At 42.0% G+C, this 25237-nt stretch overlaps 1 protein-coding gene across 1 annotated transcript in view; it reads right to left on the bottom strand.

Moving 5' to 3' along the window:
- Window positions 1–12243, bottom strand: part of OTOA (otoancorin) — a 63618-nt gene extending 51375 nt beyond the window's left edge. Inside the window, 7 exon segments of the mRNA XM_036916972.2 lie at window positions 73–204; window positions 2647–2734; window positions 4085–4112; window positions 4230–4260; window positions 4353–4381; window positions 4714–4808; window positions 12068–12243. Coding sequence (XP_036772867.2) covers window positions 73–204; window positions 2647–2734; window positions 4085–4112; window positions 4230–4260; window positions 4353–4381; window positions 4714–4804 — 399 coding nt within the window. The 5' untranslated portion in view covers window positions 4805–4808; window positions 12068–12243.
- Window positions 12244–25237: the final 12994 nt, after the last annotated feature.

Raw genomic sequence — 25237 nt, 5'->3', positions numbered from 1 at the left:
TTGATTCAGAAACTCAACAAATACCAACTGGCCCTGGACTTCCCCTGCTTCCAAGATGCCAAGAGTGCCCACCAAGAGGTCTTTCTTGTCCTCTAAGAGGTATTTCATGGCAGTGTGGAATCGCTGAGCTTCCATTTCCCTCAGGTCCTCCAGCAGTTTCTGGGGCTGGTACAAACGCTGCTCCAAGTGGTTTTCCATGGCTGCCTGAGGACGGAACAGGGGCACATGGTCAGCACCATGGCCAGCAGCCCCACCAGGCCACCTGCTTCGGGCAGAGACCACAAGCTGGCAGCTGGCAGACATGTTTGGTTTGGCAGGCTCCAGAATTTTTCATTAACTGCGAACATTTAGAAGTCAAGGGATTCCCCACAAAAATCCAGACTTTCAACTTCTCTTGATAAACAAAAAGATTTGGCACCACTGGGCATGCACCCCATTTCTGGTGCTAATCAGCAGGCAGAGGCGCAGCTGCTCACTGTAATTACTCTCCTCACTGCCCACTCAGCAGCTGATTTCCCCCATGGTCTGCCTGGTCCCAATAGGTGATTGAGATTAAAGTCCAGAGAATCTGACCATTGCTCAGAAAGTTTACTCCCCCAAAATGTGCACAGCTCAAACCTCTCTCATGCCCCAAGCTACAAGTGCAGAAGCAAAAATCAGGCAGCAGGAACCTGGAGCAGGCGCCAACAGCCTCTCCTGAAAGAAGGTTCCTCTGCTATGTGGGGAATGCTTTCCTACATCTGTCTTCCAGAGGGGTGCTTTAAGACAGCACAGTGTGATGTCACAGGCAAAGCTGGGCTCCAGAACCAGGCAACCTATGTGCAAGTTCCTCACCTTGCCACCTACCAGCTGTGTGACCTTCGGCAAGTTCCTTAACCAGGACTGCTAGATATAATCCAAGATGCCCAGTTTAGTTTAAATTAAGATAAGCAATGAACAGTTTTTTTCACATAAGTTATGTCCCAAATATTGCATGGGACATATACTAAAAAAAATTATTCGTTGTTTATCTGTGAGTCAAATGGGCATCCTGGACTTTTACTTGCTATATGGGCAACATGAATTCTGGGCCTCAATTTTCTCAACTGAAAAAGCAAAACAATAGAAGGATTTACCATATAAGTTATTATAAGGATTACACGAGTGTGTAAAGTGTTTTCAACAGTGCCTGGCACACAGTAAGTGGTCAATAAGCGCCAGCTTTTACTTTCTATCCTGAATGAGTTGAATAATTATTTACTCAGGGTCTATTCCCTTAGAATGAAAGAACTGTGTGGGTAGTAATGTGACTACTTGGTTCTCCTCTGAGTCTCCAGTGTCTAGAACTGTGCCTGGCAGAGGGTAGAGACTAGATGAATAGACATTGAATGAATAAATGAATATACATATAGTGCATCTACTAACCAGGTTAAAATATAAACATCTCATGAGTAACCCTACTTGTAGAGGAAAAGGGGCAGGCATTACTTCTCTTTAGGTTGCAACAGGTTCATAAACAGGAGGAAAAAAGCAGGTGCCATGAGGCCAAAGGCTGCCTCCAGCTGGAGCATGTACTGGTGAATGGTTCACAACCAGCTCTCTGAGTGCGGCTCACATGTGAATGTTGGCTGACATTTTAATTTTCATTATGAAGTAAGTAAAAATTGAAACAACAAAGATATAGGTCAGAACTTCGTCAATGACAGGACTTCTTTGCTGAATCAGATAATAGTTTATGAATGCTGAAAAAGTATTTCCTCAGTTTTCTGTGTAATGGTAAAGACACGACACACCATGCTGGGCTAATGATCATGCTGATGAGGCATGTGCTGTCCAGTTCACCGCAGTCCCCACTGTGCCCTATTGCTCTCTAAGGCAAATATCATTAACATACTTAATGTTAAAGTATCTATTAACATATTTATGCTACAGTGTTTCTTACAGTAGAATTAAAAGGGAGGAAAAATATTTCTTGGACCCATGACTGAGAGACCAACAATTATACACAAAGATCTACTCTCCTATAATTTCTTTCAGCAATAGAATCCCACAAGATTTAGCTAGGCAGCTGGCCTCTCAGAAGGGCCTCTCATCTTACTGCTCCACAGGAGGATTTGATTATGGACTGTGAACCAACAGAATGTGACCAGAAGGAGTTATGCAACTTGTAGGTCACAGCCTTACAGAGAAGCAACTCACTCTTCACTTCCTCTTTCCTATCACCCCCTCCCCTGGGCTAGAGACTGGATGTGCTGCCGTTCAACCATATGGCCAGCAACCCCCTCAAAGATGGCCAAGCAACAGGGGAGGGAACCTGGGCCCCTGGATGGTCTTTGGAAAAGGAGCTGCCTCTCCTCTCTGGATCTCCCACCTAACTCAGGACTATTACATGAGATGAAAGAAACCATCTGAGCTGCTGTGATTCTGTTTCTTTTTGTTACAGCAGCTTAGCTTATGCCCTAATACATCACATCTCCAGCAAAGGTGGAAAAATGAAGGACAGACAAAAGAATTTGTATCATGATTCAAGAAAAACTGGCAGAACACACTTCTTTGTGGAAATGAAGACTAGCGCTACATCTAGCCCACTTCTTCAACTTACCTGGCCCAAGTTTGCAGTCCCTGAGCACTGAGAGGGGAACATATGGATGGGTCTCAGGTACACACCTGCAGGCTGGGGATGGTGAAGGCAACATTCTGCAAATTCAGATAGGCCAGGACTTTGTGGGAAAGGTCTGCTGTCCACAGATGGGAGCTGCAGTCAAAGACGCATGGGAGAAGGTCACAATGGCAGGTTCCCCTCTGAGTAGTAGTTCCCCTTCTATCTGAATGCTCAGAGGACCAGAGGATGCTAGGAACTTTGTGCTTGGAGGTAGGAGATTCATTGATCTAGCACAAGGGTGAGGTAGTTTCCAATTCTTGGAATCTGCCTGGATTCCACTCTCTCAAAACAAACTATCAATTTCTGAGCTGCGTGCATTTAGTCTAATTCCCATAACAACCATGCAGATTAACCACAATCCAAACAAATTGACTTGGAAAGATTTCTTACTATATTAAATTTAAAAAGCAGATACTATGTATATCACAAGAAGCTGGAATAGCATAGTTAAGAGTGTGGGCTCAAGACCTGGATTTGGACCCTGGCTCTACCACTTAACTGTGTGGCCTTAGGCAATTTATTGAATTTTCCTGTGCCTCAGTTTCCCTTTCCATGCAATATAGTTGACAACTGTGAGGATGTGGTTCATTTACACATGTAAAGTGCTTAAAACATATAGAAAATGCAGTTTCATGAACAACAGCAAAAAACTGAAAAGAACTCCACTGTTCAATAACAGGTGAAAAGTTAAGCAAAATGGTATGTCCATTCGATGGAATAGCACTCATCGGCAAAAAAGGAATAAGCTGAACATTTGCTTCCAGCTATGATTGTATAATTGGCAATGGAAAAATCCTCCTGCCTTAAACAAGTAGAAGGCCTATAATCCCATTTTTGTTATTACACAGATAAAAAGATAGATAGATAGATGATAGATAATTTTAGTCTGAAAGACTATTACAAAACTATCAAATGAAGTTAAAGTTATCTTAGGGGGAAAAGTGTTTATGGGGCTCTTTCTAGCTATTTAGCCCCCTGCCCCATGTCCCCAGCAACTAATAGCAGCCCAGTATACCAATATACCAATAGCAGTCCAATGTACCAGGACAGTGAGGGCAACAGGCCATGGAGCCAGGCTGCTGGATACACACCGCAGCTCCACCACTTACCAGCTGAGGGACCTTGATTCACCCTCCCTGGCCTCAGTTTCATTTTTCTGTCCAATGGGATAACAACAGGGCCTACCCTGGGGGTGTCTATAAGGATTACATGTGTTTCTATACATAAGCACTTAGACTAGTGTCTGCTACATAGTAAGCACCCCGTAAATGTCAGCTCTTGAGCTAGAGCATAGAGGAATACCTGTTTGTGGAACAAATGTGTCTACTCTAAAACACTTGTGTATTGTCTGACGTTTTTTATGAGTGCGTATTTCTTTTTGCAATTAAGCATTTTTATTAAACATCTATTCCATCCCACCCCTTCCCCTCTACGGTAGGTTACCTTTGAAATTGTATGAGATCCAGTAATGCTGTAATGGGAATAAAATGAAAAGACAACTTAAAAAGGAATCATTCCCGATAGATCACGGGCACAATCTGCTTGAAATTTTTAGAAGCTGCAAGAGGGGACAGAGTGGGGACATTACCATTCAGGTAGCTTCCATCTATTATTTCTTCCTAAAAGACAAAGAGAGAGAGTGAAGCATAAAGTCCAAAAGTTGGAAGTTCCAATAGAGGGGGTTTTGATTAAAAGAAAATGGAATACTCACTGCCATTTTTTGCAACAACGGATGCAGATCTGTAAGAAAGCCAATGAATGTATAACTAGAATTGAATCCCACGATCTTCAAAAATACAAATATGAGTTAGGAAAAGAGCCCCCCTCCCTCCAAAAGTCACTCATGAAAGAAAATTTTAATGAATTTTAATTCTATCTGTGCTCATATGGGTCTAGGGTGAGAAAACCCTGCTTTGAAAAACCCTTTTAGAATAATTCTGAAACTCCTACACATTTGTGTGTACACATGCACACACACATGCACATCCCAAAACTTTTCACAGCATCACCCTAAATTGATCTATCCCCACATTTTGTAAGATGTACAGGAACCATGACAGATGATGACTTACCCTGCCTGGAATCCGGAGCACTGTGACTTGCCATTTCATGGTTCAGAAAAAGGAACAGGAAAAGAGAGTATGTCCTAGGTTTCTGAGACATTCTCCTGTAGTTAATTCAAGCATAGAAGTGATTCAGGCTTGTATTTTTTAAAATATAGTTAAGGACATGCAGAAGACAAAAGGGAAAAACAAATAGGCCCAGAATCTCTTGAGGCACTTTTTAAAATAAATTTAAAATCCCATCTACTTTGCTCCATCTAAACCCCATACTAGTCTAAGACACAATCATCTCTCTCCTTGATGACAGCAATGGCCTGTTTATATTCTTACATCCTCTTCTATTCCCCTCAATCCAGCAGAGGAGTGATTAAAACATGAACTTTGTTGTATCTGTCAAGCACTAGAATATAAAAGGAACTGTCATAATTCAACAAATAAAAGGTAAGCCAGTGGGGAGAAATGGAGGAAAGATATGAACTTAAACTCCATTACAAATGGCCAATAAGCACATAAAAGACCATCAACATTATTAGTCACCAGGAATATGCAAATTAAACCCACAATGAGATACCAGTACATATCCATTAGAATGACTAAAAGTTAAAAAGACTGACAATACCAAGTGTCGACGATGATGTGGAGCAACAACAATTCTTACACATTATTGAGACAGCCTCTTTGGAAAATTGTTTGGCAGTGTCTTATAAAGTTAAATATACAATATTTTACAATCCAGGAATTCCACCCCAGGCTTTTACCCAAGAGAAATTAAAACAAGGACTTGTACAGTTTCATTCATAACAGCCAAAAATTTGAAACAACTCAAATGTCCAACAGCAGGTGGAAGGTTTAACAAATACAGTATACCCATTCAATGGAATATCACTCAGCAATAAATAAAGACTGAGTTAGACTTTTGTTTCCAGCTATGATGGAGTAATTGGCAGTAGAGAAACTCTTCTGCTTTAAACAATAAAAAACCAACCAAAATACAAGAAACAATGGTTTTCAGACACTAGACAACAGGTAGCACAAGATCAAGATGGCTGAGAGAAGGGAAACTGTAAAATGATAGAAAATACATGTTTTGGTCTCTGTCCCCACCTCTGGCACAGGGCTTCTAAAACTCTTGTAAATGCCTAAGAGGTAAGAGTACTAGGACCATATTTTTATGAGGTGATTCTGGGTGGGCTCCTGGATGGGACTGGTCACTGGAAAAACAAAACCATGATTAGAAGCTTGGAATTTTCAGCCCTCCCCACCCCATCCTCCAGAGAGGGGAGAGGGGCTGGAATGGAGTTAATAATTGGTCATGCCTACGTGAGGAAGCCCCCATAAAACCCCAATAGTATGGGATTTGGAGTGCGTCCATGCTGGTGAACACCTCCACACCAGGAGGGTGCTGCGCCCCAACTCCAACGGGGACGGAGGCCCCTGCACTCAGGACCTCCCAGACCGTGCCCACGTCTCCTCCATTTGATGTTCATATCCTTTAACAAACTGGTCACATCCTTTATCATATCCTTTAATAAACTGATCCATGTAAGTGTGTCCTGAGTTCTGTGAGCCACTCTAGCAAAGTATTTGAACCCGGGAAGGGGGATCAAAGAGAAAAGCCTCTGATTGGAAGTCAGGTAGGGAAGAAGTCATGGGTGACCTGGGGACCTACCTGTGACTGGCACCTGAAGTGGGGTGAAAGCGTTTTTGTGGGGTGAGCTCTTAACCTGTGGGATCTGACACTATCTCCAGGTAGGTCATGTCAGAACCGAGCTAAATTGTAGGACACCCAGCTGATGTCTCAGAATTGCTTGGTGTGGGGGGGACCTCCACATATGCAGTGACCAGATGTATCTGAAGCACAGGGCACTGTACTGTTCTGTGTGAGTGAAGGAGACGCACCAGTGAACGACTCACAGGAAGGAGAACAAAGGAGGTGGAGAACAGAGTTCTTCCTGCTTGGGGAGAAACCGAAGTTTGTACTCACACAGCAACAAGCTGACTCTAACTGCTCCTCACTGCCTGGCGTCCCCAGACCACAGCACAAGGAGCGGGAACCCAAAAAGAGCCTCTGGGTCTCACTGAGTTAAGGAGGTGGAGTGCGAGTTTAGGGAAATCAAGGCAGCTAGAATCTGGGGGAAGAATACTTGGAGAGGAAGGAGTTGCACAAAGAGAATGTTCTAGAGATCTGAAAAAGGGTCCCTCGAGTCTTTGGCTGAATATTGGTCTGTATACCTATACATGTAAGAAATGACCTGTGGCTGGAGAAATAACCACCAGCAGTAAACAGAATAATCCCTGGAATCTTATGAGGTGAAGGACAATTCCCACCAGCTGGAGTGGAAAAACTTCTAAATACATGGGGCATTAAGCACAATTCTCAGAGAAGTACCTCCTCATCTCTCTACCAATTACTCACTGTGTGATGTCAGACAAGTTGCTTAATCTCTCTCTGCTTCCATTTCCTCATCTGTAAAATGGGGTTAATAATGGCACCCATATCATAGTGTTGTCTAAGGATAAAATGAGTTAATAACAGTAAATCACTCAGAACAATGCTTGGCACAAAGAAAGCCCTAAATATGGGTTAGTAAAATTAATAAATAAGCCAGACTGATATTTTCAAAATTCAAATCATGCGAATGTCTGAGGAAAGAATGTTCCAGAAAAGGGAACCACAAGTGCAACCTCAAGATTAGGAATGCTATTTGTACGTTCAATAAGTCGCATGAGATTGAGAATAATAGGAGATGAGGTTAGACCCGTGTAAGCAGCCTGACATATTTGGTGGGACATGGGACCCGCTGAAAGGGTAATTAGCACTAACAGGCTCTTTTTTTTTTAAATGGGACAGTAACACAGCAAAAACTGCTGTGCTGAGAATACTCTGAATGGCAGCAACAACTGAAGCAGGGAGACCCGTCTAGGCTAGAGATTATAATAATGACTTAATCATAGATAAACACTGAGGGTAATAGGAAGTGGTTGGATTCTGGAGGTATTTTGATGGTAGATTCAACAGACTGGATGTCGGGGATAAAAGAAAGAGTTCATAGGCGACTCCAAGGATTTGAGCTAAGGATCTAAAAAGATGGAAAACAGGGAAAACCATAGGAGTCACAGGTTTGGAGAAGCCCTGTGGCTCAGAAGTGGACTTGCTGAGCTTGAGATGTGTGTTAAGTACCTGAGTGGAGACAGCAAGCAGGCAGTGTGGCGTCTGCTCTGCAGGCTGGGCTAACTAAACTGAGCATTCAGTACATATTTAAACCCAGTACACTGGATGAGATCACCAGGTAAGTCAGAACAGGGAATAACTAGGAGAGTTTTAAGGACTGAGGCTTAGGGCATACCTTTAAGACGTTGGGTAGAAAACTGGCAAAATCAAGATTGTGGGACACTCCCTAGAGCAAACCACCTAGTTTCTTCAGCAAATACATTGCAGAACAGGAGGCACACAGAGACAGAGACAGAGGAAGGAACTACGGACTTTAAAAAAAACAACTTAGAAATTCAGTTACTTGTAGCGTATAGAGCTCATTCAGATCCTGGTTCAAGCAAACCATGCAAAACAAAAATACAGCTGGGGAAATCTGAGCCTTGACTGGACTTCTGAAGATTCTAAGGAATTATTGTTAATAGTTTTGTTTGATAATGGAATTGTCACTACATTTTTAAAGCAGTTGTTATCTGTCAAAAGAAGGGTGTTATTTCAAAAACTGCCCCGGTACCCGGGGGTGGGCAATGAGAAGCCAAAGGAAGAGGCAGGCCACTCCAGATGGGTAGGTGGCAGGGCTGATAAGCAAGGGAACTTACTTGCGAGCCTTGTCTTGGGTGGCCGCAAAATGAGTAGCTCTCCACACCTGCCCGCCAGAATCGTAAAAGTTCACAAAGAAGCCTTAATACAGTCCAGTCTTGTACACGCTCCAGTCTCAACGGCACCTTACTCCATCAAGGTTGTGGATGGAACTGTCCTTGCAATTGAGTCCTCCTGTGGGAACAATGGGCGGAGCATACATTTCATGGATGGGGGGAACCTTCCATTACCCCCCCTACCCCTGCCAGTTCGCAGGTCAACTGGAGGTCACAACCTCTCCATGACCTCCTCCAACGTGGGGGCAGCAAACTGTACTCCCCTGGGTAAATTCACACAGTTGCCTGCTTCTGTGGGGCTCACAAGCTCAAGATGGTTTTCACATTTTTAAATAGTTAAAAAAAAAAAGAACAGAACAGCATTTCTTGCCACATGAAAATTTCACTTCTGAAGTTGAAATGTTAGTGCCAATACATAAAGTCTCTTTGGAATACAGCCATGCCCATCCATTTAAATTTCGTCTATGGCCCCTCTCAAGCTACAATGGCAGAGCCGAAATCAACAAAGCCGAAAATATTTGCTCTCTCTTCCTTTACTTGAAAAGTTTGCCAACCCTGCTTTTAGAGTTACATACTTACATATCCACAGCAGAGATGTGATGTCTGAGATGACTTCAAAATAGTAAGGGAGGGAGGATGCAGGTGGGAGGTGGGTATACATGGAACAAGACTGGCTATGGGTTTACAACTGAAGCTGGGTGGGGAGAACGGGAGGTTCTTATAACTATTTCTGTGTGTGTTTGCAATTTTCCAAATAAACGAGATCTTAGAAGAAAAAGCAAAACAAAAGAGACTGTGTGTTTTTCATAAAAGAGGGTGGATTGATGAGGAGGAACAGGCTAGGGGGCTGAGAGAAAAACAAATGAGGATGGTGTCCTTAGAGTTCAGTGGAGAGAGGTGCGGACCACGCAAGTTTTGCACACAAGTCAAATCAGATGAAAACAGGAATTGCTTTGTCTGAGTCTCAGGCAGCCCACACCCCAGTTACAGGGCATCAGCAGGAACTCGAAAGGAACCCACTAATGCACACTCATGGTTTCCTGAGATTACTTTGTAGGCACCATAGGGTTCTTTAATACAGATGTCCTCGCTCGTTATGCAAACAGATTCTTTCTTCCCCTAGGGGACTTCCATAACCAGCTTTGGAAACAGCTATCTATGCTCCTGTTATTGCCCCAGGCAAAAATAAACTGAAACTTTTGAAATCTCCAGACACCAAAAACCAGGTACTCTAACAGGTTTGAGGCAAACGGGATCCCACAGCACTTTGTAGATGTGGTCTGCCCCACCGATCTCACCCCCGAGCAGGTACGTTCACCTCTCATAATAACTCTTATTAGGTTTGGGTCTTTGAGGACCCTTTGGCCCTCTTTTCTCCCTTGCTTTTGGCCAGCTGCCCTCGGGCACTGGCCTCATTCACAATTCTCCAGTTTCCCAGACAATGAGGCTTCTATGCTTAGTGCAACTATGGTCTCCCTATTAACTCTACAGAAAGGTGTATGATTACTGAAACAGATGCCCCGCTTTCTGCTGTGCATGATGTTTTTGTTCCAAGGAAAACCCGGCCCATTGCCAGTATGGGATTTGGTTTTAATTAAAAGCTCTTTGGGTCACCCTCTTTTAGGAGGCCAGCCAAAAGATGTGAAAGAACTGAGCAGGGAAATGGCGATTTGGGTGTGGACAGCTTTCTGCAGGGGCCCAACCCCTTCCCCAGCAAAAGGCTTCCCGCTGCAGATGGCAGAAATCAGGCAGGCAAGGACGGCTTCGCCAGGGCCTAAAATAAAAACTGCTACAATAACCACAAGCCTGACATGCACGCAGTTTCCTGAGAAACCACCAGCGTTTGGATGAGGAGGGAGACGAACCACTGTGCCTTCTGGTTTCCCCAGGCAAGAACAGGTCTGTTTTAAGGCCATAAGTCACAGGCAAACCAGGATTCATTGGTCCCCCTATGACAGAGAGACATTTCTCCTTCTGTGAAACTTGGAAACCCTCTGAGACATTCCACTGCTGAGTCATCCCGTCCCATATACAAACCAACATTCACAATCACACAGTTTGACTATCTGCAGAGCAGCCCCACTGAAGGTCTGTATCATGAACATATATACATATGGGCCTGCAGTACTAACTAGGAGATTTTTTTCTGCACACACACACACACACTCACACACAATAGCATTTTCATTAACTATTCATACAAAATGGGCTAACTTGACTCATTGTAGAATACCAGACTTACTGGACTGGATTTGGAATATTTCAAACGCCTGCTGTTGGAATGGGTGGGCTCCCAGGGTTGCAGAAGTCAAGGGAGTGGGCACTTCCTGGTCTAGAGGTACAGAGGCCTGAGCTCTTATCCCAGCTCTGCCCCTGAAAGTGAGATCCTGGACAGTCATTCCTCTTCCTGTCTCTTAGTCTTGAGATTGTACAAAGAAGGCTTGGGCTTCCATGATGAAAGGAGGAGAGAGAGGAAGGGACTGGTCTCACTGAGCATCTTCCATATGCATCAGCCCTGAGGTTTGCTTACTTAGTCTCACAGATGAGTTCAGTGGGCACACAGAGGTCACATGCAAGCAAATGACATAGAGGGGGTCCCAATGCTGGGCTGCCTGAGTCCCTAGTAATCATAATCTCAGCAACCACCGAATGAGAGAGTACTAAATCTATGTCCCTCTACATGGGCTGTCTCACTGAATCCTTGCAGAACCTTTGAGGCAAATATTACCATTATCCCTATTTCACAAATGAGGAAATGGGTTCTGAGAGGTCAAGTGACCCATTTAAACAGCAGGGGACCTACTAAGCAGCAGAGCCAGGTCCCCAAACCAGAGCTAAATGATTCCAGGCTCCAGCTTTGCTCAGCAGCCCCCTCTGCTCAGCCCCCTAAACCTATATACTCCAGGTGGTCGGTGCCACCTCAGGGTTGGAGCCCCAGCTTTCATTTGGACCCCCCCATTATTAGCTGTGTGCACTTGAACAAACTGCCTAACCTCTCCGCGCATGCATTTCCTCCTCTGAACAAGGGGAAGGCCAGGGTCCTCCCTCACAAAGCCTGTAACATTTTCCAAGTTCACAGATGTATCCAATGCACAGTCTGCGGTGCTGTGTGCTTCACCTGCCCTGTATTTTCCCATTTCTGGCTCACAACAGCTTTGAAGTAAACCTTGGAAAATATATAAAGACCCTTCTTTCCTTATATGGGAAACGTGTAAAGAACTGAGCCTAGCACCGGCACATATAAACACTCAAAGAATGGTAGGTATTATTATTGAGGCTACAATTTTTGCTGCTGCAAAAATATTATTACTACAAAGTTGTCCTCATTGCCGTCCTTACCACTATTCTTCAGTGGGTTGGGAGCTCTTTCCTGGAAGTCTTATCACCCACGCGCCTGCCCCCTGAAAGCTGTTGAGCGCGCCCCACAGCCCCCGATCCGTGCACACCTGGCGACCGCCACGCCTGGGCCTCCCTCCCCGCCTGCCGTGCGCCTCACCTGCGGAGCCGGCTCGGCTGCTCTCGGTCCTGCGGGCCGGGCCGCGGACTCACCTGGGGCGCGGGCAGCGCCACCCGCACCGCGCGACCTCCTCCCTGTCCCAGTCCCGCCAGGGCTTCCTCGCCACGCCCGGAGCGTGCAGGACGCAGACGCAAAAGGACTTTCGCTCGCCGCTCAGATCCCGGCGAGGAAGGGGCGATGACGGGCTGCAAACACTTCCACCAATTGCAACGTAGGGACTTCGCTGGGATCCGGATTCAAGCAAAGTGTAAAAAATTAAAGACATTTTTATGTAAATTATTCTGCTCTAAAATAAAACAGATCAAAAATTTTTCATTTAATTTATTTGTAAACAAAATTTTAAAATTACAAGACACTTGGAGCAACATGACTGCTGGATATTTAATGGTTAGGAGTTTCGGGGTGATAATTGTAATCTGGCTCTCTTGTAATAGTCCTTATCTTTTGCAGATGCATATTTACAAAACTGCAACATGATGTCCAGGATTTGCTCAGAAATAATGAGGACCAGGCTATGTAAGGAGTATGAGTGCAACAAGATTGGCATGTGTTGATAATTGCGCAAGCATGTTAGGAGGGGTCATTATCACCTTCCTTTTCTTCTTCATTATGTGCTTGGAATTTTCCATAATAAAAAGTTTCTTTTTAATGATAACTATAAAGATGTTCACATCTTTTAGTGAATGTGACCAAATTTATCTGTTACCAAGTCCAAGCTTGTGCCACTCGCCGCATGACATACCAGTAAGTCCGGAGACGGGTGCTGGGGCAAGGAAAGCGATTTTATTTGGAAAGCCAGCTGACCGAGAAGATGGTGGACTCCTGTCCTTAAGCACCATCTTAACTCAGGGTTGATTGCAGGCTTCCTCTATGTTAGGGAAGAGGGGCAGGAGGGGGTTGAGGTCAGGAGGGGCTGATCAACTCCAGACATCCGACGTCAGCAAGGGTCTGAGACGGTCTGTGAAACTCCTTGTCCTTGGTTAGTTGATACCAGCTATTTCGTTGACATGGGTGTGGCCATGATGTTCCTGTAAGTCCTTGACAGTCCAATGGTCGTTTTGTACATAATTGTTTATCTCCTCGGGGGAGGCGAGTTTCAGGCATGAGGTTGGTTGCATCAGTCTTAAGTAATGAACAAAATTCCTTTTAATGATTGACGAGCCTACTGTACAGGGAGCAGAGCTGAGCAGAAGCTTTTGAACCAAAGATTAAGTAGCAAAGGAGATGGATACAATATGAAGGCAGAGATGCCAACTTTTTCGCTTGGTTACATATCTGAAGGAAAAAAACATCCTCAGAAGTAAAATAGGTTTGTGCACCAAGATATTTACTGCAGCAGCATTACATACATAAAAAAAAAAAGTGGTGGTAGTATAAAAAACCCAACTTCAGGGTCCACCAATAAGGAAACGGTTACATAACGATGAAACGTCAACTGTATGGGAGTCACAGCAATTTAAATGGGCATTAACTAAGACTATATAACAGTGACACAAGGAAATGATTTTATATCTAAAAGTCACACGTTAATTAACATGCATATGCATTTTTATTAAAACTTGAAGAGGAGGGGCGGAAGATGGCGGCGTGAGTAGAGCAGCGGAAATCTCCTCCCAAAACAACATATATTATGAAAATATAACAAAGACAACCCTTCCTAGAATAAAGACCAGAGGACACAGGACAATATCCAGACCACATCCGCACCTGAGAGAACCCAGCGCCTCGCGAAGGGGGTAAGATACAAGCCCCGGCCCCGCGGGAGCCGAGCGCCCCTCCCCCCAGCTCCCGGCGGGAGAAGAGCAGGCAGAGCGGGAGGGAGACGGAGCCCAGGGCTGCCGAACACCCAGCCCCAGCCATCCGGGCCAGAGTGCAGGGCCCTCGATACTGGGAAAACAGGGCAGCAAGAACAGTGAGCAGGCACTGGAGGCTGGGCGACTGAGGGCATAAGAAAAGCGCGCGACCATTTTTTTTTGCTTTTTTGCTGTTTTGTTTTGGCGAGCGCTTTTTGGAAGTCTTAAAGGGATAGGGACCCCAATACTAGGGAAACAGGGCAGAAAGACCGGTGAGCAGAGGCCTGAGGCTGGCACCAGAGAATAAAGAAAAACGAACGACCACCTTTTTTTTTTTTTTTTTTTTTAATTAAAAACTTTTTTTTTTAATTAAAAAAATTTTTTTTTCTTTTTTCTTTTTTTTGGTGGGCGTTGTTTTGTTTTGGCGGGTGCTTTTTGGAAGTCTTAAAGGGGCAGGGCGGGTCACTTAATCCAGAGGTAGGGAATCCGGGATCTCTGGGCACCCTAACCCCTGGGCTGCAGGGAGCAGGGAGGCCCCTTACGGAGATAAATAGCCTCCCAGCAGCTCCCCCTCCAACGCGACTCCACCACTTTGGAGTAGCTGCCTGAGCTAGGCCACGCCCACAGCAACAGCGGAGATTAACTCCATAGCAGCCGGGCAGGAAGCAGAAACCCTGTCTGCGCGCAGCTGCGCAGCACAAGCCACTAGAGGTCGCTGTTCTCCCAGGAGAGGAGGGCCACAAACCAACAAGAAAGGAAGTCCTTCCAGCCGTCACTCGTCCCAGTTCTGCAGACTATTCCTATCACCATGAAAAGGCAAAGCTACAGGCAGACAAAGATCACAGAGACAACACCAGAGAAGGAGACAGACCTAACCAGTCTCCCTGAAAAAGAATTCAAAATAAGAATCATAAACATGCTGACAGAGATGCAGAGAAATACGCAAGAGAAATGGGATGAAGTCCGGAAGGAGATCACAGATGCCAGAAAGAAGATCGCAGAAATGAAACAAACTCTGGAAGGGTTTATAAGCAGAATGGATAGGATGCAAGAGGCCATTGATGGAATTGAAACCAGAGAACAGGAACGCATAGAAGCTGACATAGAGAGAGACAAAAGGATCTCCAGGAATGAAACAATATTAAGAGAACTGTGTGACCAATCCAAAAGGAACAATATCCGTATTATAGGGGTCCCAGAAGAAGAAGAGAGAGGAAAAGAGATGGAAAGTATCTTAGAAGAAATAATTGCTGAAAACTTCCCAACACTGGGGGAGGAAGTAATCGAACAGACCACGGAAATACACAGAACCCCCAACAGAAAGGATCCAAGAAGGGCAACACCAAGACACATAATAATTAAAATGGCAAAGATCAAGGACAAGGAAAGAGTTTTAAAGGCAGCTAGAGAGAAAAAGGTCACCTATAAAGGGAAACCCATCAGGCTAACGTCAGATTTCTCAACAGAAACCCTACAGGCCAGAAGAGAATGGCATGATATATTTAATACAATGAAACAGAAGGGCCTTGAACCAAGGATACTGTATCCAGCACGACTATCATTCAAATATGACGGTGGGATTAAACAATTCCCAGACAAACAAAAGCTGAGGGAATTTGCTTTCCACAAACCACCTCTACAGAACATCTTACAGGGACTGCTCTAGATGGGAGCACTCCTAGAAAGAGCACAGCACAAAACACCCAACATATGAAGAATCAAGGAGGAGGAACAAGAAGGGAGAGAAGAAAAGAATCTCCAGACAGTGTATATAACAGCTCAATAAGCGAGCTAATTTAGGCAGTAAGATACTAAAGAGGCTAACCTTGAACCTTTGGTAACCACGAATTTAAAGCCTGCAATGGCAATAAGTACATATCTTTCAATAGTCACCCTAAATGTTAATGGGTTGAATGCACCAATCAAAAGACACAGAGTAACAGAATGGATAAAAAAGCAAGACCCATCTATATGCTGTTTACAAGAAACTCACCTCAAACCCAAAGACATGTATAGACTAAAAGTCAAGGGATGGAAAAACATATTTCAAGCAAACAACAGTGAGAAGAAAGCAGGGGTTGCAGTACTAATATCAGACAAAATAGACTTCAAAACAAAGAAAGTAACAAGAGATAAAGAAGGACACTACATAATGATAAAGGGCTCAGTCCAACAAGAGGATATAACCATTCTAAATATATATGCACCCAACACAGGAGCACCAGCATATGTGAAACAAATACTAACAGAACTAAAGGGGGATATAGACTGCAATGCATTCATTCTAGGAGACTTCAACACACCACTCACCCCAAAGGATAGATCCACTGGGCAGAAAATAAGTAAGGACACGGAAGCACTGAACAACACAGTAGAGCAGATGGACCTAATAGACATCTATAGAACTCTACATCCAAAAGCAGCGGGATATACATTCTTCTCAAGTGCACATGGAACATTCTCCAGAATAGACCACATACTAGGCCACAAAAAGAGCCTCAGAAAATTCCAAAAGATTGAAATCCTACCAACCAACGTTTCAGACCACAAAGGCATAAAACTAGAAATAAACTGTACAAAGAAAGCAAAGAGGCTCACAAACACATGGAGGCTTAACAACACGCTCCTAAATAATCAATGGATCAATGACCAAATCAAAATGGAGATCCAGCAATATATGGAAACAAATGACAACAACAACACTAAGCCCCAACTTCTGTGGGACACAGCAAAAGCAGTCTTAAGAGGAAAGTATATAGCAATCCAAGCATATTTAAAAAAGGAAGAGCAATCCCAAATGAATGGTCTAATGTCACAAATATCGAAATTGGAAAAAGAAGAACAGATGAGGCCTAAGGTCAGCAGAAGGAGGGACATAATAAAGATCAGAGAAGAAATACATAAAATTGAGAAGAATAAAACAATAGCAAAAATCAATGAAACCAAGAGCTGGTTCTTTGAGAAAATAAACAAAATAGATAAGCCTCTAGCCAGACTTATTAAGAAGAAAAGAGAGTCAACACAAATCAACAGTATCAGAAACGGGAAAGGAAAAATCAAGACAGACGCCACAGAAATACAAAGAATTATAAGAGAATACTATGAAAACCTATATGATATCAAGCTGGGAAACCTAGGAGAAATGGAAAATTTCCTAGAAAAATACAACCTTCCAAGACTGAAACAGAAAGAAACAGAAAATCTAAACCGAACAAATTAACAGCAATAAAATTGAAGCGGTAATCAAAAAACTACCAAAGAACAACCCCCCCGGGCCAGATGGATTTACCTCGGAATTTTATCAGACATACAGGGAAGACATAATACCCATTCTCCTTAAAGTTTTCCAAAAAATAGAGGAGGAGGGGATACTCCCAAACTCATTCTATGAAGCTAACATCACCCTAATACCAAAACCAGGCAAAGACCCCACCAAAAAAGAAAACTACAGACCAATATCCCTGATGAACGTAGATGCAAAAATACTCAACAAAATATTAGCAAACCGAATTCAAAAATACATCGAAAGGATCATACACCATGACCAAGTGGGATTCATCCCAGGGATGCAAGGATGGTACAACATTCGAAAGTCCATCAACATCATCCACCACATCAACAAAAAGAAAGACAAAAACCACATGATCATCTCCATAGATGCTGAGAAAGCATTTGACAAAGTTCAACATCCATTCATGTTAAAAACTCTCAGCAAAATGGGAATAGAGGGCAAGTACCTCAACATAATAAAGGCCATCTATGATAAACCCACAGCCAACATTATATTGAACAGCGAGAAGCTGAAAGCATTTCCTCTGAGATCGGGAACTAGACAGGGATGCCCACTCTCTCCACTGTTATTTAACATAGTACTGGAGGTCCTAGCCACGGCAATCAGACAAAATAAAGAAATACAAGGAATCCAGATTGGTAAAGAAGAAGTTAAACTGTCACTATTTGCAGATGACATGATACTGTACATAAAAAACCCTAAAGACTCCACCCCAAAACTACTAGAACTGATATCGGAATACAGCAAAGTTGCAGGATACAAAATCAACACACAGAAATCTGTGGCTTTCCTATATACTAACAATGAACCAACAGAAAGAGAAATCAGGAAAACAACTCCATTCACAATTGCATCAAAAAAAATAAAATACCTAGGAATAAACCTAACCAAAGAAGTGAAAGACTTATACTCTGAAAACTACAAGTCACTCTTAAGAGAAATTAAAGGGGACACTAACAGATGGAAACTCATCCCATGCTCGTGGCTAGGAAGAATTAATATCATTAAAATGGCCATCCTGCCCAAAGCAATATACAGATTTGATGCAATGCCTATGAAACTTCCAGCAACATTCTTCAATGAACTGGAACAAATAATTCAAAAATTCATATGGAAACACCAAAGACCCCGAATAGCCAAAGCAATCCTGAGAAAGAAGAATAAAGTAGGGGGGGGATCTCACTCCCCAACTTCAAGCTCTACCATAAAGCCATAGTAATCAAGACAATTTGGTACTGGCACAAGAACAGAGCCACAGACCAATGGAACAGACTAGAGAATCCAGACATTAACCCAAACATATATGGTCAATTAATATTTGATAAAGGAGCCATGGACATACAATGGTGAAATGACAGTCTCTTCAACAGGTGGTGCTGGCAAAACTGGACAGCTACATGTAGGAGAATGAAACTGGACCATTGTCTAACCCCATACACAAAAGTAAACTCAAAATGGATCAAAGACCTGAATGTAAGCCATGAATCCATTAAACTCTTGGAAGAAAACATAGGCAAAAACCTCTTAGATATAAACATGACTGACCTCTTCTTGAACATATCTCCCCGGGCAAGGAAAACAACAGCAAAAATGAACAAGTGGGACTATATTAAGCTGAAAATCTTCTGTACAGCAAAAGACACCATCAATAGAACAAGAAGGATCCCTACAGTATGGGAGAATATATTTGACAGTGACACATCCGATAAAGGCTTGACGTCCAGAATATATAAGGAGCTCACACGCCTCAACAAACAAAAAACAAATAACCCAATTAAAAAATGGGCAGAGGAACTGAACAGACAGTTCTCCAAAAAAGAAATACAGATGGCCAACAGACACATGAAAAGATGCTCCACATTGCTAATTATCAGAGAAATGCAAATTAAAACTACAATGAGGTATCACCTCACACCAGTAAGGATGGCTGCCATCCAAAAGACAAACAACAACAAATGTTGGCGAGGCTGTGGAGAAAGGGGAACCCTCCTACACTGCTGGTGGGAATGTAAGTTAGTTCAACCATTGTGGAAAGCAGTATGGAGGTACATCAAAATGCTCAAAACAGACTTACCATTTGACCCAGGAATTGCACTCCTAGGAATTTACCCTAAGAATGCAGCAATCAAGTATGAGAAAGATCAGTGCACCCCTATGTTTATTGCAGCACTATTTACAATAGCCAAGAATTGGAAGCAACCTAAATGTCCATCGATAGATGAATGGATAAAGAAGATGTGGTACATATACACAATGGAATACTACTCAGCCACAAGAAAAGGGCAAATCCAACCATTTGCAGCAACATGGATGGAGCTGGAGGGTATTTTGCTCAGTGAAACAAGCCAAGCAGAGAAAGAGAAATACCAAATGATTTCACTCATCTGTGGAATATAAGAACAAAGGAAAAACTGAAGGAACAAAACAGCAGCAGAATCACAGAACTCAAGAATGGACTAACAGGTACCAAAGGGAAAGGGACTGGGGAGGATGGGTGGGTAGGGAGGGATAAGGGGGGGAGAAGTAGGGGGGTATTAAGATTAGCATCCATAGCGGGGTGGGAGAAAGGGGAGGGCTGTACAACACAGAGAAGACAAGTAGTGATTCTACAACAGGTTGCTACGCTGATGGACAGCGACTGTAAAGGAGTATATAGGGGGGACCTGGTATAGGGGAGAGCCTAGTAAACAAAGTATTCGTCATGTAAGTGTAGATTAATGATTAAAAAAAAAAATGCAGTTCCTATGTGGTGACCTCTAATGAGTTCTACACAATGATATAAAGGACATATAAAAGTGTAGGCAAAGGGTCTGTTTGTGTTTATACAGAGGATCAAAGCCTAATTTGGCTACCCCGAAAATGAACTAAGATACGATATGAAAAAGAACTTCCAACATCAGCACTCTCGGGAAGACTCATGACAGAAGATGATCAAAAAAAAAAAAAAAAACTTCAACAAAGATCCACGCACTGTCACAGGTGTAGATGCACTCATCCCACCAGTTCCTGGACTTGCCATGGGAAAGATGAAGGAGATATCTAAGCTGGCCTGTGCATGCAGTAAAACAAAAATTGGACTGGATCTATACTGTTGGAACTCAACCAAGAATTAGGAGAAGTGCAAATTGTAGTGCTCCAAAATCTTACAACCACAGACTATTTATCGTTAAAAGAACATATGGGATATGAACAGTCCCCAGGAATGGGGTGTTCTAGTTTATCTGAATTCTCTCAGACTGTTTAAGTTCAGTCGGACAATATCCACCATATCATAGATAAGTTTTCACAAATGCCTAAGGTGCCTAACTGGTTTTCTTGGTTTCACTGGAGATGGCTGGTAATTACAGGTATGCTTTGGTTAGGTAACTATATTCCTATTATGTTAATGTGTGTACACAATTTAATTAGTCGTTTAAAACCTATCCATGCTGAAGTTACTCTACAAGAAGATATGTCAAAGAAATAATCAATCTTCCCAGGTTTTCTTCTGCCTGCTACTTCTGTAGCTTTTCTTCTTCCTACCTAATCACAACCTTTAAATAGAACTCGTGCCACATGTCGAATTTACCGAGTATCATAATTCTTCCAAGTGGTAAAGACACCTCAAGACAAATGCTGGGCATAGAAGCCACAGGGCATAAATATGCAAAGAAGTAAAAAGCTAACCTTTTCAAACAATAAGGCTTCTCTCTCACTCACCAACTTTACATTTCCCTGTATGGCCCCGGAAGATGACTGGTTAGCCAGAGACGGGTAAGATTCCTCAAGGGAGGAACAACCTAAGACAGGCACAGTCGCAGGGGGCCATCTGGTGAGAAAATGGGGAGCAGCAGAGGTGAGGCTTAGAACCTCCCCCCTCATGTTCTGAGAGAAATCTTCTGCATACATGGATGTTTATTGCCCTCGTCTAGCGCGGATTAACACATACTCTACAGGCACACACCTGATCATCTACATTTGCTCTCTTACAACACTAAACTCTGTTTTCTACCTTTATCTCGTATCTACCTACCACTTCAGCATTTTATTAAAAATAATAATAATAGAGAAATGTGGTATCCACATATAAATCAGGTTTAAAAATCAAATGAATATTCATATTTGAACTGTGTATAGTTCATAATGCATTAACAAAACTGAAAGCTTCTGTGATGACTGCCCTTGTACTGTTCACCATGTAACTTATTCACTATGTAAGAATTTGTACTCCATGTAAGAATTTGTTCGTTATGCATCAGAAGATTGGAGACTGACGAAAATTGGGCTTGGGGTGGATTAATGATTGTGCATTGAGTATTGACCCCCCTATACAGAGACTTGTTGTGGTTAACAACTATTTGATCAATAAATATGAGAGATGCCCTCACAATATATATATATATATATATATATATATATATATAACACACTTCCAATTGTAAAATAAATAAGTAACCGGGATGTAATGTATAGCATAAAGAATATAGTCAAAATATTGTAACAACTTGGTATGGTGATACCTGGTACCTAGAAATATCATGTATATAAATGTTGAGTCGCTGTGTTGTACACCTGAAACTAATGTAATGCAATGCTGTTGTCAACTACCCTTCAATAAAAAAAAAAAAAAAAAAAGAAAATAGGTGTCTATGAGTTTCACATGATTCATCTTGGAAGAGAAAAAGTATATTCTCATTTTTACATTTTTTAATGTTAGAAGTTTGCAAATGTGTATGCGTGGGTACATCCCTGCATAGAAAAAAAGTCTACAAGGGCATATACCAAAAAGTTCTCAGAAGTATAGGATAGGTCAAGTTTATTTGCATTTTCTTCCTCCACCTGTATTTTCTACTTTTTCTGTAACAAATATGTTATTTCTAATGCAAAACCCATAAGGCTTTATGATCAGTCACAGCCACTTTATAAATAATAATAAAAACAAGATGGTGAAATCAAGTACAGGAAAACCTGCTTTGTTCTGCTGAGTATAAAAAGGACTGCTAATGTATTCTCAACCACCTCAACCCCACCATTTGAAAACGGATGAAGGTTCAAAGGCATTTAAAGCCAGTATTCTGTGTTGACCCCTGAACAGGATATAAGAAAACAGCATTCGGGCATTCTATCTGTTCTTAATTATTTTCCAGAACTTAGGAAGTGCAGGTATATGTCATTCCAATTTTACATGGTCATTCATCAGAGGGAAAAATATTCATTTCACAAGTATTGAATGTTTAAATAGTCTTGTAACAAAAATGTAGTGTTTAATTCATGTAAATACAGCATATTGACTCTAAAACCCAGAGGAAAATCTTAAATTCTATTTATATAATGATATTCTAATTCTCCAAAAGTATGAATTTTCATAGTTAAAAAGTACTTCAATATCAGTGAACACTGATTCCAATTCAGTGATATCAGTATAGGTAGTTAGCTATAAAGCACAAAGGATTAGTAAATGTAACCCAATGCGGGACAAGTTGCAATAGAAAAATAAATCTTTAGGGAAATGCAAATGAAAACCACAGTGAGATATCACCTCACACCCATTGGGTGTGGATGGCTACTATCAAGAAAAACACACAATAGCGATTGTTGGTGAGGAGGTGGGGAAACTCAACACTGTGCACCCTTGGTGTGAATGTAAAAGGGAGCAGCTGTTGTAAAAACTGTATGACAGTTCTTCAAAAAATTAATCATATTACCATATGATCCAGCACCTCCACTTCTGGGCATATACCCAAAAATGAAAGCAGTGGCTCAAGCAAATATTTGTGTAACATGTTCATAGCAGCATTATTCACAATAAGTAAATGGTGGGAGTCACCCAAGTGTCCACTGATGAATGGATAAGCAAACTGTGGTATATACATACACAATGGGGTTTTTTCAGCCTCGAAAAGGAAACAAATTCTGACACGTGCTATAACATGAATGAACCTTGAAAACATTATGCTAAGTGAAATAAGTGAGTCACAAGAGGAAAAATATTGTAGGATTCCATTCATATGAGGAACCTAGGGTAGCCAAATTTGCAGAAAGTAGAATGGTGGTTGCCAGGGGCCAAGGGAAGAGGAAAGAGAGAATTCGTGTTATGGGTACAGAATTTCCGTTTTTTGAGATGAAAAACTAAAGATGGAGGGTGGCAGTAGTTGCACATTATGAATGTACTAAATATCACTGAACTGTACACCTAAAAATGGTTAAGACAGTAAATTCTACTGTGTATTTTCCTACCATAAAAAAATTGGGAGAAGATAAATAATGGTGTGCCTGTGAACACTAATAGTTTTTAAAGTAAGCAACTAACTGGGGTGTGGTATTCTGAATTGGCTGCTAGAACAGAAAACATTCATTAACAGAAAAATGGACAAAATCCCCCAAACCGGTGGTTTACTTAATAGCAATATACCTATGTGAATTTCTTAGTTTTGATGAACATACCATGACTACATAAGATATTAGCATTGGGAAACTAGGTAAGGGGTATATAAGAACTCTCTGTACTATCTTTGCAAGATTTCTTGAAATCTAACACTATTCCAAAAATAAAAGTTTATTTAAAAAGCAAATAAAAAAAGTTAGAATCAGTTCCTGCATAGAAGACAAAAATAACACAAATATATTAGAAGAATTGATAAAGCAAGCAGCAGAATACAAATGCCTATACAAGTAGCTACAATAGATACGGTATTTTTATTTTTATTGTTATTCACTGTTGCCTACCTATTTATCATCCACTAATTGCATAAAGACAGGCTGTTGGATGTTGTGTTGCTGTATTTCCTTAATGATTCTGGGTGCATATTCTCACTTGGGTTACCAAACGTTTCTTCATATGCATATAGTGTGAACTTCTGCCAATTCATGGTTTTCTATCTTCTGATTAAGTTTAAATTTGTGAGCATCCTGATTGTTCCAGTTATGTGCTCCACGGACTCCTACAACTCAGACCAAACAGCTATGCGTGATTCAGTGCACGGTCTTCCAGCTGTAATATGGGTGGGTACACTGGACATAAGCTTATTTGGGGGTACTTAGGCATCTGCACAAACGTGGTAGGTCACATTAAGCCACCGGAAGCCCATGTTGAATGTGCTGTAGTTGTTAGAAAGGATCCTGAAAGTTCCACCGGTAACCAAGTGGTGGGAAGCAACTGATGAAAACATCTTCATTCCAAGTCTATTTAAACATTTTACTGAAAACGAAGTGAAAACAAAGCTTTACTCAGAAAGACAACTTGAAACAACTGTTTTGCTTTATTTCCCAGCCCAGCTTTTCTGTTAAAGGTCGACATAAGAAACTGGCATGATATTCAGAAGGGCAAAAAATCCACTATTATTTTTAGCTACTCTGGGTGCACAGGGAGAAATGACAGAGGGTCTCCTATTTCCTTCTCTGAAATTAGGTCTCAACACTAAGGGGCTGGCAGTGCAGGTGAAGGAGCCATGAACCACAGGTGCAGCTTGCATTTCCTCTCTCTATGACCTTTAAGGTCAGTTGGTTAGCCTGCTTTGACCACAAATAGAGCTCTTCTTAATTTCTCTAGCACAAGCTTAACTTGATATGAAGCACTTAACACAAGGAATGGTGCAGACAAGGCAGCTTTATTGTACTCTGGGGAAAAAAACATACCAATTAGGGGGAAGAAAAGCCATTGACACTCGGTAAGCAACAGTGCCATCTAGTGGAATGGCGACGTACCACCAAGACTTTCAAGAACGTATAGGAAATGTGAGATTTGCTGGTTTCAGTTTTTACTGTAAGACAGAACTTTTATTATGCTGGTTTCCAGAGAATGTCAGATTTTGAGAAACTCTTTTTATCTGTGAAATGCATAAATGCATGTGCTTTCTCTGCTTTTCTGGATAAAGAACGGGTTTCTTTAAAAAACAGACCATCAAAGTAATTCTCAAAGTTTTGAAACACTTTGGGGCAACCTGCCTCTTTGTACATCTATCACACTTGCACTCTCGTTTGACAGTCTAAACAGCAACTGCTGATTATGACAGTTTGTAAAGAAGCAAAACTCAACTGTACATGAACTACATTAAGTTTACTCATTTCCTCTACTAATACAACCCA

The sequence above is a fragment of the Manis pentadactyla genome, chromosome 10 (genome assembly GCF_030020395.1).
Source record: "Manis pentadactyla isolate mManPen7 chromosome 10, mManPen7.hap1, whole genome shotgun sequence".
Taxonomy (NCBI): Eukaryota; Metazoa; Chordata; class Mammalia; order Pholidota; family Manidae; genus Manis; species Manis pentadactyla.
Note: the sequence above shows the minus strand (reverse complement) of the source record. Positions and strands in the feature narration are given on the sequence as shown.